At 44.8% G+C, this 13,733-nt stretch overlaps 1 protein-coding gene across 1 annotated transcript in view; it reads left to right on the top strand.

The window, feature by feature from the left end:
- The window catches only part of LOC103130492 (SH3 and multiple ankyrin repeat domains protein 1-like), a 54,546-nt gene extending 42,860 nt beyond the window's left edge, over positions 1-11,686 (top strand). Inside the window, exons 19-28 of the mRNA XM_016665946.1 lie at positions 83-218; positions 388-468; positions 1,974-1,982; positions 2,143-2,172; positions 2,257-2,313; positions 2,396-2,526; positions 4,122-4,248; positions 4,321-7,528; positions 8,886-9,782; positions 10,559-11,686. Of these exons, the coding sequence (XP_016521432.1) occupies positions 83-218; positions 388-468; positions 1,974-1,982; positions 2,143-2,172; positions 2,257-2,313; positions 2,396-2,526; positions 4,122-4,248; positions 4,321-7,528; positions 8,886-9,782; positions 10,559-10,610 (4,728 nt within the window). The 3' untranslated portion in view covers positions 10,611-11,686. The remainder of the gene's footprint in view (positions 1-82; positions 219-387; positions 469-1,973; positions 1,983-2,142; positions 2,173-2,256; positions 2,314-2,395; positions 2,527-4,121; positions 4,249-4,320; positions 7,529-8,885; positions 9,783-10,558) is intronic.
- Positions 11,687-13,733: the final 2,047 nt, after the last annotated feature.

Raw genomic sequence — 13,733 nt, forward strand, 5'->3', positions numbered from 1 at the left:
GTATTGAGTAGAAGCTAATGCTAAAGTTCAAAAAAGCGACCAACCGGTTCTCCAGTTCACGCGGGTTCTTTGGGTCTCTCAGGTGAACGGTCAGAATGTGGTGAAGGTGGGTCACCGGCAGGTGGTCAACATGATCCGGCAGGGCGGCAACAGCCTCATGGTGAAGGTGGTGATGGTCGCTAGGAACCCGGAGCTGGAGGACACGGCTCGGAAGAAAGGTAGGTCACATTTCCCCTGGAAGAAGTAACTTTCCGTGTTGCTTGACGTACGGCGATGAATGTGACGCCATGTTTATGCCTGTCGAGACGTGGTTGCCATTGGAGACTGGTGTTTGTTTTAAAGAGGCCTAAACGTTAATGTTTGCATTTGGCCGCTTTCCTTCGGCAGCGCCGCAGCAGTCGAAACGACTGACGCCTCCTGCCATCGCCCTGCGCTCAAAGTCGATGACATCAGAGCTGGAAGACATGGGTGAGACGGATCCTCAGTTCAGCTACACACATTGGGACCAGGGCTGTCCAGGGTGCGGCGCGGGGCCAACGGGGCGATGAACGATAACGTTGTTTTGAGACCATGTTCCAGTAATACAGGCGTGTCCAAAGTGGGTCCTGGAGGTCCTGGAGGTCCTGGAGGCCCGGCATCCTGCATGTTTTAGTTCTCTCCCTGGTTTAGCGCACCTGGATCAAATGACGGCTCGTTAGAGGCCCAAGAGGAACATTGACCTGCTGAACAGGTTGTTACCACCAGGAGAGAACTAAAACGTGCAGGATGCCGGACCTCCAGGACCAACTTTGGACACGCCTGCAGTAATATAACGGTAATGATGGAAGGACAGATTCTCAAAGATGAATAAACTTTAATTTCTAATGAACATTTAACTCCAGAACTGGAAGACATTTTAAATATCAAAAGTAAATAAAACGGCAGAAACAACAAACAAAATTAAACAAAATGTCCTTCAAAAAAATGTCCAGTTGAGACCAAAACACCAGACTGAAACTTTCATCATCCAGTTTTCATTCAAATGGAAATGATTGAGCTCATTTTAATTTATGTGATTAATTGATTATTGATCATTGTGACAGGCGTCCCTCCAACTGGAGTTCAAGAATTTTGTATATGGGCAAAATATTTGTACAAACTATTTGTCTTTTATTATCAAAACTTTCCTAATAAGTAGAACCACATCTATCCAGAGATTTTAACTGAAAAGCTGCTTTTATTTATTTTATTAATTAAATCAATTAATATCTCATTTATTCATTTAATTTATTTCTTAATTTGTCCAACTTGGTCTAAAATAATTTGAAAACTAGACAATTTTCTTTTAATACAGAAAATGTAAATGTTTAAGATTTGGATCTTAAATATCCCTTTTCTACAAAAAACAAAATAAATCGAGCTGCGTGTCGGAGGCGGGGCTAGGTCCACCCAGGCGTTTCAACGGCTGAATGGTTGCCATTGAGATTAGAGGATTTCTCAAACATGCGTGGAAGAACCAAAGCAACACTCCAGGTTTGTTTTTGATGAGGAAAAAACATGAAGGAAAGTTAAAAAAGTCGATTTTACCCCTTAAGAATGATGAGACTTAAAACTGATGTGCAAAGAAACTGAGCTGAGTCAGTAAGGAAGGGAGACTGTACAAGGTTTAGTTTGAATAAAAATACACACCACACTTTTCAAAGTTTTGTTTGTAGAAAATAAATAATTAAAGGCATGTCTTTCCAAGTAAATTACCTTTAAGAGGTAGAAATGTGAGCAGCAGCAGAGCTTCCCAGCAAAGTTCAGGTTGGTGGTTTTTAAGTCTGTTGACTCATTTACACTTTGGATTCAACCCGTGAAGAAGAAAGGCGATAATTAAACAGTGAGGTTAATGGATATAAAGCAGTCAGATGCTGTGTGACGACGTGTTTTATTCCAGTTGTCACAATAAAACCTTTTCTATTTCTTTTTTTACCCAAATGTGCCGCCTGCAGTGGAGAAAGGTGGGATCAGTGTGCTGTTGTGATCATGTGTGTCTCCATCACCATCCCCGTCATCACACCAGCATTCACCATGTCATACGTCCAAGTATGAATTTCACCCTCATCTGATTATTCTGCGATCCTCCCAGTCGTGTCTAATCTGTGTTTTTATCTTCTGCAGCCGCCGCCTCGCCCTGGAAGAAGAAAGCAGGTGAAGATCAGATCTGATCGCCAGGCTGAGCTTTAATTAAAACTGGTTCTGATTGAGCCGCTGTTTTTGCTCTGTCGTTTGCAGAGTATGAACCCTCTCAGGGTCCAGATAAGAAGAGGACCGTTTATCAGATGGCACTAAGTAAGAGCAGGTGTTTCTGAGCTGGAGAGGGTCAAGACCGTCCTCCATCTTCATGATCTTCCTCCTCTCTGTACTGCTGCAGATAAGCTGGATGAAATCTTGGCTGCTGCTCAGCACACCATCACATCTGACAGCCAAGGTCAGAGAGGTCACGGGGGCAAGAGGGACCGGAGCAAGAGCATCGTTCCCAACGTTCCCACCGTTCCCAACGAGGTACCGGCAGGGAATAATCCCAGATGGTATCACTAAATTATATTTATTAGAGTAAATTAGCTTAAAGCTGCAGTGTGTTGACATTGTGACCATGTTGTGTATGATATGAGACAGAAAATGTCTTCTCCCAGTGCTAAGTGGAAACAACCAATCAAAGGCAGGAGGCGGGTCTTAGCGCAGTCAATCACAGTCTCTCCCCCACTGCTCTCTGCTACGGTGCAGCTAGCATAGCATGTGGTGAATGCTTACAGCTAGTTAGCATAGTCACTGATGACGACGAATGAATGTTTTTTTTTCTGAAACTGCTGCTTGCTGCTAAATAACATGTTTAGAAGCACGTACATGAGGTTAATTGACAGTGCTAAGCCCCGCCCCTAACTCTGATTGGTTGCATTGCATTTCTCCTCAGGGAGGAGATGGAGCATATCGATCTTTTCACAGATAATCTGTCCCGTAATAAAATGTCACAAAACTGTGACAGTTTTAACAAACATGGAACTTTATTTTAAAAAATGCTGCTTTACTGGAAACATAAAAAAAAAACCACATTTGCATTAGAATTAGGTTGTTTTTTTTTGGCTTTACTGAAGTTAATGTATTTTGCAAAACTGAAATGGAGACACTTTTTTCACATCACAAGTCACATGACCAACAACCAGATGTTACTGCTGGTGGAAACGTCAAAGAGGACAACAGAAAGTGGGAGGAGGATGATGGTGCTGCACAATTTTTAATGATTTTAATTGCATTTCCTATTTAATGGAAATACCGCAATTTTTTTTTTTTTTTTTTACATTAGCAGAAAATAAACAAAGATTAGCAATGGAAACGCAGCCAGTGTCTGAATTTCTGAATGATTTAATCGAATTGCAAATCGTCTGTCCCAGCTAGTTCAAGATGTAGCTCATATATCAGGAAATGAATAATAATAATAAAAAGGAAGTCTTGCTGTGAAGCTTTTTCTCAACTCTGTTTGCCCTTAGTGCTCTTTAGAGAGGCTGACTGACAACAGGCCACCCACATGAAAACACACAGTTTGAGTCAGAAGGTGTCTCTTCATGTACAGACAAGGCCAAATCTACTGGCACCTCTTTAAACATGTAAAAAAAAAACATTAAAATGTTTATTTTTATGGCAAATGTTCCAGTAAAAATAATGTACCTTTAAGTCCAGTACACATATGTTCTTTCAAGGTTGGGAAATTTTATGTTAATAAATGTTAGCTTTTAACCTGAAACACCTGGAGGAAGAAAGACAAGTTGTGTTACATTCCATATCTTTTTAAAACAGGCAAAAAAATTTTTAAATAAAATTATAGAACTGCTGCATTTTTACGTAGATAATAGTACCTACTGCAGACTCCCCCTAGAGGCCTGGATGACTTCGGTTTGCAGTGTGTCATATTTACAGTTTTTGTTAAGGTACTGTTCCTCTTCTATTTCCTGTGGCGGACATAGTTTCTGTTTCATTTGTGTTTGTGTGTTTTGGAGTTGCGGCTCGGTTACGGTAGAATGTGATATTCCGTACCACCAGACACATTTTAATGCAGTTTTCTGTCTGCTTTTCTTTCTGAAATGTGCTGAAACACACCAAAGCAGCCGTATGAGCAGCCGGCATCCATGAGTCTGATGCAGACTGGGCAAGGATTTGGCTACAACCAGGCCCATTTTCAACCAGGCCATGGACCTCAGCATGCAGTCATGATGCGCCAGAAATCCATCGGTAACCACACGTCATCAACAGATTTCTTTAGGTTTCTTTTTCTGGCTGTAACTTTGTGTTTTTGGGCGTTAGGTGTGACAGAAGAAGAAAGGCAGTACCTCCACCCACCTGCTATGAAGCTAGCTCGCAGTCTTTCAGTGCCAGGACCAGAAGACATCCCACCGCCCCCCAACACGTCTGCTCCAGAGCCGCCTTTATCCGCAGGTCCTTATACTGGTAGAGGGCCTGCTATGCCAATCCCTCCTGTATCTCAAGCTCACTACCAGCTCCACTCACAGCCAGCCCATCCTACGCAGGCTGCCTGGGAGAGGGGAGGACCTGGTGGGATGAACCAGCAGGTCATGGTTCCCACCCTGCGCAGGCAGTCTGATGGACTCTGCATAAGAGAGCCAGAGGCGCCTCGGAGAGGCGGCGGCAAGATGGGAGGGCTGAGGAGAGGATACAGCAGTGCCACACCACCAACAAGCGCAAAGCCAAAGCCTCAACAGGTGCAACATCCTGTGCAGCTCACCAGCCGGGAGCAAGGTGGAGGAGCCGGAAGGGGAGTAGCGAGGCGTGGAGGTCGTGGAGCTCTGATAAAGCAGTCAAAGGTGGAAGACGGGCTGAGACAACATAGGGGCAAAGGAGGTGCTACCAAAGAGAAGAGTTCTATCCCCATCCCTACGATCATCGTCAAAGCGCCGTCCACCAGCAGTAGTGGCCGAAGCAGCCAGGGTAGCAGCATAGAAGCTGAGCCGTCTCAGGATGTGGAGGACCAAAGCTCTGGGAACGCAGCTCCAGACAACTCCAGCACAAGCCTACCTTCACCACTGACCCCCACACCGCCTCAGCCGACTACACCCAACTCCTTACCTTCGAGTGTCGCACCCGCCGTCTCTTCTCAGCAAAACCTGGAAAAATTGGACTATACCTCAACATTTGGCACAGCATTTAGTGGAGGAGGAACACGCAGGGACAGGGAGCGATTAAGAGACATGAGAAGAAAGAGCGCTTCCTTCTTCCAGTCATCAGAGGAAGACATCCAAGGAGAGGCAGGTGGTGGAGAAGGAGGAGGGACATTTGAGGCCCAAGTTCAGCCTCTGCAAGGCTCAAAAATGGAGGTACCCACCCCTCGACTTCGGCCTTCCAAGTCTATAGATGAAGGCATGTTTTCTGGAGACAACTTCATGAACTATTCCAGCAGCATGCCCCCAGCCTTTGGCCTTCCAGAGTACTCCTCACCTGTCCTTGGCCAGGATGGGCAGCCCAAGTCAGCTCCCTCAGTTTATGGCAGCCAGCCTGCTACAACTTTTATCCACCCACTAACGGGGAAAGTGCTTGACCCCTCGTCCCCACTTGGCCTGGCACTGGCTGCAAGAGAACGAGCTTTGAAAGACGACCGCAGGACACGCCGAGATGACAGGCACTTTGGCCGGCAGATGTCCACAGTTGGATCCTTCCCTACACCAATTCAGACCCCAACACCTTCGCTGTTTGCAACCCCGACGCAATCGGCATACACTTCTCCGGTGTCCCTCCACCTTGGATCCCCCTCTGCCACCGCCTCCCCTGCGTCTTTGAGCCGGCCGCAGTCACCAAGGATTTTACGTTTAGGAGGTGGAGGAGGAGGAGGTGGGGAGAGGATGGAAAGAGAAAGAGACGGAGGGCCTAAAGAGGGTCTTAGAGTTCGTTTCTCTGAGGACAGAAACAGCCAGTTTTCAGGCCAGTACTACCCACAGAGCAGCAGAGAGAGAGAGAAGGAGATGTATGAAAGCAAACATGCTCAGGCTGTTCAACCTCCTCCCCCGCCAGCTCAACCTGCCCCCCGTAGACCCTCCTACTTGCAGATGGAAAACGTTCCCAACACAAGCTATATTCCACAGTACACTGTCCCCACAGCTCCATCACAGACTAATGACGCAATGGGAGAAGCAAGAGCCGGTGCAGGCGGCCTGGGACTGATGGTTCTCCCTCCTCCAGCTCCCTCAATAGACGTAGATGAGGAGTTTGTTTTTGCAGATCCTTTGCCCCCTCCACTACAATTTGCTAACGGAAAGAATGAGAGAGCAATGGAGTTCTCTCAGCATCATCAACACCAGAGTCAACACCCTGCTTCTGCTGCCCCACCTCCACCGCCCCCTCCTCCATCTCCCAAGCCCTCAAATGCTCCCCAACAGTCTTCACAAGGTGGCGACTCTGCTGCCTCAAGCCTCACCTCCTACGACAGCGAAGTGGCCAACCTCACACAGTCTGCACTTTCTCCATCGTATCCGTCCCCGCAAATATTTGCACCTTCGTCCACCACCGCCACCACCTCAGCGGCTGCTGTGCCTGCCGCATCACTACACAGACCCCAGCCCATGTCACATGCCCATCCTTATTATGGCAGCACCAATGAGCCGTTGGTTGGGGTTCAGACGCCGGCCCAGGACAGAGGCACAGCGGCCCTTACCACCACCATGACCTACGCAACAACGACGATGACAGCAACTGCTGCTGCCACAACCACAACAGCCTCTCCTGCTTCCTCTGACTACAGCATGGCTGGGCCCAAAGTAGGCCTTAGCACAGGGAGTAAAGGAACCGATCCCACTCATTCCAGTACTATGATTCCCAAGAGTGGAGACTGGCAGGACACAGTGGTGGATTCTGGCATTGAGGAACTGGACAGTCATAGCAGTAGTGACCATCATCTAGAAATGCTGGGACTTGGTGGCTTGAGAGGAGAAAAAATCGGACTAGGAGGTGATGGACGAGAAGGGGAGGGAGAGAAAGTCAACGAACATCAGGATCCCTGTACAATCTACCGGGGAGGGCAACCGTTTGAGGTGCACACCTCCAAAATAGCAAACCCCGTCTTTCCAAAGATGACGCATTACAAGGAAATGGAAGGGAGAGGCCCGCCTATAGCGTTACGCAGGCAGAACAGCACCAACCCGGCTCCTTTGCAGTTGCAGAGACAAAGCCACCCTGAAGATGCCGGTTTGGAGAGAACTCTTATTGACGACAGAAAGCACAAGCAGAGTCGGGCCAGAATGGAAGATGGCTTTAGCTCCGCACTGGCGGCCTGTCTGGAGAGGCCCATGGAGCCCCGATCTGTGGTCTGGGGTGACATCACTGAACACGAGCAAGAAGGAGTCCAGCATGCGGGTATGGTGTTGGAGGGTCGCAGGCTTCACTCGCCTTTTTCCGGTGTGAAAGCCAGCATCATCAACGAGCTGAGTTCCAAACTGCAACAGATGAGCAGCATGAGGAGTATGGATGACTGGAGTCACGTTCCTAAGTCCCCCTCCATGCATAGGTTTGTTTGTTTTGATCAACTTCTCTGTAAAGTTCCTCTAACAAGCATGGCAACTTCCTAGTAGCATTTTAAAGGGAACTGCAACTATTTAAACATGTCTGCCTTAACCTAAAAGTTGTTTGTGATGCATAAAAACTCATAATTATTTCTATTGGTTATATTTTCACCTAGGCTGGTCCCCTTTTTTTACCTGTGCAATGCATGCTGGGCCTTTGACATGTTAGGAGGACTTGAGACTAAACAAAAAGTAAACATGGTGAAAGGTAACATTACACCTACAAAAAGTCTGGATTGAGACAAACTGCCTCAAAATTCTTATATCTAGTAAAACAAGCTAACGTGATTGGCTTGTGATCTATTGTTTACTATATTAGCTAGAGCTAATGCTATATGTTTGCTAGAGCTAACACCATTAGCAGAAGCCAAGACCATTGTCTAGCCCAGCCTGTTGCCTCGTAACCAAAGTTGCTCTCCAGCATGTTTGGTCAGTGGTTTTATCGCTGTATGCTGTGTACAATGGCTGCTGGAAAAGTGTTTGGTTGTTGACTTACCATCCACAAACTACTTGCTGCATTGCTGTTGGTTGTGCAGCCGACTCTACTTCTGCTTTTGAAAGATGTACGGTTACATAATTGTGCTTTTGTTTGCAGCCACTTTCACATGTAAGTGTAAACGTTGAGTTGGGGGGCGTGGCCAGCAGCTCATTTGAATTTAAAGTGACAGAGGCCCTAAAACAGCTCATTCTGAACTGAGCAGACTAAAATCTCATGTGAACATGTTTTGTGTAGCCCAGGCAGATCCCAACCTGTTCAAGGAAGCACAATGGAATGGACCTTCAATGGAAAGTGAACAAAGTCATTCAGTCCATGTTGGCCAAACTTCCAAATAATAATAAAAAGACTGTTTAGGACATATTATTGCTGGCAAATACTTCATTGAGCTCGGCACTTCTCTCATCGCAGTTTGGAATGGTTGTTTAGAGAACACGCCTTCTTCACGATCAAGATGGCTCATTACACACGTCACGGCCAAACGTTAGCAATCAGGTAGAATCAGATTCAGTCGTTGAAAACTTGAACAGATTCAAAGCCTCCAGAAAATAAACGTTTCTGAATAGCCAGGTGTCCAGACCCTCTGGATGAAGCAAAGCGAAGAACAAGGAACTGGTTTTCACCAGGCTAGATGAAACACATCCCTCTGCTGTGTTAGTAAAGGCAGCCTGGATCAGACAGCGTTTCAGTTTCACTTGAAGCTAGGTAGTAAGAACCAGCCTTCTCACCATCAGATTGGATTAGATGTAGTTCTGTGCTGATCTTAATGATGGCACCATTGTAAGGTTTTACGTTGTGTCTTTCAGGTATTCAGCAGATTTTACCGATGCTTTCCACAGCCCACCGACCGGTCGCTCCACCTCGCCACTACCGACCTCCTCCCCGCAGCATCGACAGATCCTGACTCCCAACCTCTCAGCCTCTCCTTCTGTCTCTCCGTCTCCTCAAGTCCCCGTTCAGCGCAACTGGACCCGCTCCCCTTCTCCTCAGATGCCAACCTCCCCGGTACATTCCCATCCTCCCCATTCCCCAACCTACTGCCCATACCCAACATCACCTAAGCACAGATCTAAGTTGCGCAGGCAGACTTTTGATTTTCAGTGTAGTCCCTCTAAAGAGATGCGGTCATCGGTTTCCAGGCGCCGGGCCCCCAGCCCTCTCATCTACAACACCGAACAGCAGAACCCAACACCACCCAGACCGTCCTCTCTCCCCATCCTTCCCTCCACACCTATCTACAGTAACCCCTTTGACTTTCCTGGCCCTCTCACTCCTCCATCTCCTGGTCACTCTCTCGGAGATCCCTACCACGCCTCGACTCCCCCACTGTTCTCTCCATCCGGTGTGCCGAGTCCGAACCCTCTACTAGTCTCACGCTCTCTCTCCCCGACTCATTTCTTCTCGGGAGCCTCCTCCCCTTTGCATCTACCACCCAGCCCTTCTTGTCTCAACTACCCCAACCTCAGCCCCGCTCCCCCTGCCAAACCCTTTGCCATCAAACCTCTACCTTACTGGACCAAGTACGACGTTGCCGACTGGTTGACTTACTTAAATTTGGGTGAACACAGGGAGCGTTTTATAGACAACGAGATAGACGGATCTCATCTCCCGTCACTTACTAAGGATGACTTCTTGGACCTGGGAGTGACCCGAGTGGGGCATCGAATGAACATCGAACGGGCCCTCAAGAAACTCACTGACAGGTGAGGGAGGACGAGAACGGGCTCAGGGAGATGTAGAAGCGACTCAAACGGTCCAAAAGGAAACACTGGATGGTGAAGGAGCGTCAGAGTGTCTCGTTAGCATCATTTAAAGGTGCAGTATGTAACTTTTATAAAGCATTTGTTTTTACGTTTGTTAAAGCTGTCACCATGTCATGACAGTTCAATATGAGACGGATAATCTGTGAAAATATTGATCTCCTCCACATCCTCCCTGAGCTGCTACTGAGGAAATGCACCAAAAACAACCAATCAGAGCCAGGAGGCGGGGCTTATCGCTCTCAGTCATCCTCATGTACTGGCTGCTAAATGTGCTAACGCCGGATAAGCAACTCATCATTACAGGAAAACCGTTTTCCACCGTCATTGGTGGCTATGCTAGCTGGCTTTAGCATTCATGACATGCTATGCTAGCTGCAGTGTAGCAGAGAGGGAAATCCATTAAGCCCCGCCTCCTGCCTCTGATTGGTTGTTTCTAGTTAACACTGAGAGAAAACAGAGATTGATTTTTTTCGGATTATCTTATAACATCACCACATAGTGACAGTTTCAACAAATATGTAAGAAAATATTTTTCTAAAAGTTACATACTGCAGCTTTAATCCAACCATACTTTACCTTTCAACCTTCTTTATCCTTAAAGTCTGATTAGTTTTCCAGTCATTTCTCCATCTATCTGCATTTTTATCAACCCCATTTAGTTTGTAGTTAAAGTCCACCCATTCTCATTCTTTGATTTGGCCTCCTTTTCTCCCCAGGCGTCTCTCCTCTCCTTTGCATGTCCCCACGTCTCCTCGAGACACAGACTGAGAAAGTGAAGGGATGATTCAGAGCTGACAGAAAAGGGAGAGAAACTTATTGACAAAGCTGATCAATAACAGAAGATGTGCAAGAGAAGATCAGTGGACATCAACAGGCCCAAAGGGCAGAAAACCTGGGCTTTACTTTACTGTGGATCAATTTGTGGAGTATAAAAAAAAGTCAGAATGTCTCAAGTTGATGGTGAAAATATGTTTCTAAACTTTTGATGGACAGGCTTTTAATTAACGCACTTTTTTTTTGGTGTAAAAGAATAAACACATTTGCAGTGTTTTTTTTTCTTTCAGGCTCGGTGACAGATGGATTCTCACACCATCTGCTGCTCAGAGCTGCAACTCAGAAAACTTAAGTTGGAGTTTAGAGACGAGCAGAAAAATCACCCAAGGAAAATGTTATTTACTGTGACGGAAGCGGAGACGCTATTAAAAGCAGAGACGTGAACGGCACATTCTAATGTCTGCTTTATGCTTTTCAGCAGATCCCATGATGAGTTTTATTTGTAAATGATAGAAAAAATAGACAAAAATAGTATTTTATATGAAATAATAAATATATATATATATTACACACACATATATTTGCAGATTTCCCCCAGAGGTTGCTCCCAATAAGCTTTGTATGTTTGTACTTTGCGAGCGCTAAATATATATTACATGTTTAACAGGATTAGTAAAAAGAGCCCATCTGTTTTGTACTCAGTGCTGATAGCAATCATTCATATAAAACTGGTCAGGGTGTTTTTAAATGTTCAAATTACACTGTAAAAAATGAGGAAGAGATTTAAAGGCTCCATCAGGTTTCAGACAGTCTTGGAGCAAACTGAGTTTTGTGTTTTGGGGTAAAACTAAAGTTGTATCCTTCCTCTTTGGTGCCATGAGGTCGGCCATTTTGTTTTTTTCCACGTAGGTGAGGTGATGAAAAAGGGCTTTTTACTGCTTCTCTATTTGCCTGAACTTCTCGACCTTATGCCTCTGTGAGTCTGATAATGTGTTTGTCGGTCTCAGATGCTTCCCCTGACTTATACCTTCTCTTCCCTTTTCCATAAAAGCAAATGCTTCTTCTGCTCATAAAATGTTGAATTAATTAGTTTTTATTTCTGAACCGTCAGTCCCACAGATTCACTTTTCCACAAAGCAACCAAAACTAATTTTCACATATTTTTGCTGTAATAAACGGAAAACTACAGTTTGTGTTACATATTGAACATCTATATGGTGGTCGACAGGCACAAATGCGCAGCAAACACATGAATAATGCAAACTCCAAAACGCATACAGCAAAAACCTGCAACTAATAAAACAAAAGAAAAAAAAATCTGCAACCACAGGAAATGGAAACAACCGGGTCGGACACAGTAACAAATGTTTCTGGACGATAAATTGTTCCAGAAGTTATTGCAATAAACAGTTTTATTGTTTTGACGATATTCCAGTAATGTGATGGTAATGACTTAATGCTAGAACACATCCTCAAAGATCAATAAACATTAAACTGTAATGATCATTTAACAATTTAAATGCCCAAAACTAAAAAAAACACAAGTGACAAAATCAATCATGAAGTCTTTGTAAACAAAATTGTCCTTCAAAATAAAATTGTTGAGACCAAAACATCAGACTGAAGATTTTTACCATCCAGTTTTTGGTAGAAAAACAAATCATGCAAATAGAAATTATTCAGCTTGCTTTAATTTATCATGCTATTAATTGATTTGTGACAAGCCTAACTGCAAATTACAAAAATAACAGCAAATATGAAACAATTAAAACTCACTCCACAAAACTGAAGTCCTCCATTCCACTAGGGGGAGTCTGTAGCTGTTAATGGTACCTACATCTTACATAAATATGCTGGTGTTCAACAATATAAAAGATTGTGTGTTTAAGAAGACGCGACAGACGTCCGTCTTTCCTGAGGTTCTGGTCTCGAGTTGGTGATCAACTCCCCCTGGTGGTCTGGAGGACTTCCGTTTGGGGAGCGAAATACCAGTGTTTCATACCTGCTGCTGTTTTTCTACTTCCTGTGGTTGCAGTGTTTTTTCATTTATATCCTTTATTGGTCATAAGTTCTTGCTTCTATTTTCTGTGATTGCAGCTTTTTCAAATTCAAAAATACTTAATTGGTCCCAAATTTTATGATTCTAAATCCATGCCCAGAGGTTCCACACTCGTGCCCAGAACAGAACCAGCCTTCATCAGGTTGTTACCCACACAGAACTTCAGTCAGTCACACACACATTCATGGCACTGATGTTTCTCCATTTGGCTGGCAAAGAGCAATCCTATCTGTTCCTTCAAAACAACCCCATAGGGCTTCGTCGGCTTCCTGTGAACGCTTACAGGCATCTTCCTAACATGTAGTTTCTGAACAAGGGGTTTGTATTCAGAGCAGAGAAAAACAAGATTGTGATCTTGATATATGAATTAATGTGTTGCATGTATTTTTTTTTTGTTTTGCATTATTCATGTGTTGGCGGCGCTTTTTGCCATTTGCTGCGCATTCGCGCCTGTCGGCCACGGTGATTTTAAGATGCCAGTGCAGCCATTTAACTGTGGGGCAAACATCACTTATAGCTTTGTATGTAATGACGTTAATGTCAGCAAAGATGATAAAAATATAGTATAATGAAGATTATAATATTAGGTATGTAAACATTAAGAATCTCTGTCTTCCAGATAGTGTGGACAAATTCTTTGACGTTTTCTGTTTAATTTCTGGGTTTTCTGTAAATGCTTTCTATACTGCGGTGACTCCAGTGAAGCTTAAAGGCCCAAAGCAGAACATGGACTGAGCCGTAGTGTAGACAGCATTGCGCCTTATGAACACCAGAGTATTTTTAGGCCTAGTGAAATGCATCATGACCACATACAGTATGAGCATAAGTATGCAGAGATAAAAGGTATATGAATATATATTATAATAAATTTTGTTTTGAATAAAATACAGTATATAATATGATAGAGAAACAACTAAGGTGTTGAAATAAAAGCTGAAATAAACCCCGGCTCTGTCGTCATTGCTCCCATAATGAACCGGTTGGAGGTGTTTGGATTGAATGGAGTCATTTGGCAGCAGCAGAGGTGGAGGACAGCGCCGTTCTCAGCTGCAGGCTTG

Source organism: Poecilia formosa, unplaced genomic scaffold, assembly GCF_000485575.1.
Source record: "Poecilia formosa unplaced genomic scaffold, Poecilia_formosa-5.1.2 Scaffold639, whole genome shotgun sequence".
Lineage (NCBI taxonomy): Eukaryota > Metazoa > Chordata > Actinopteri > Cyprinodontiformes > Poeciliidae > Poecilia > Poecilia formosa.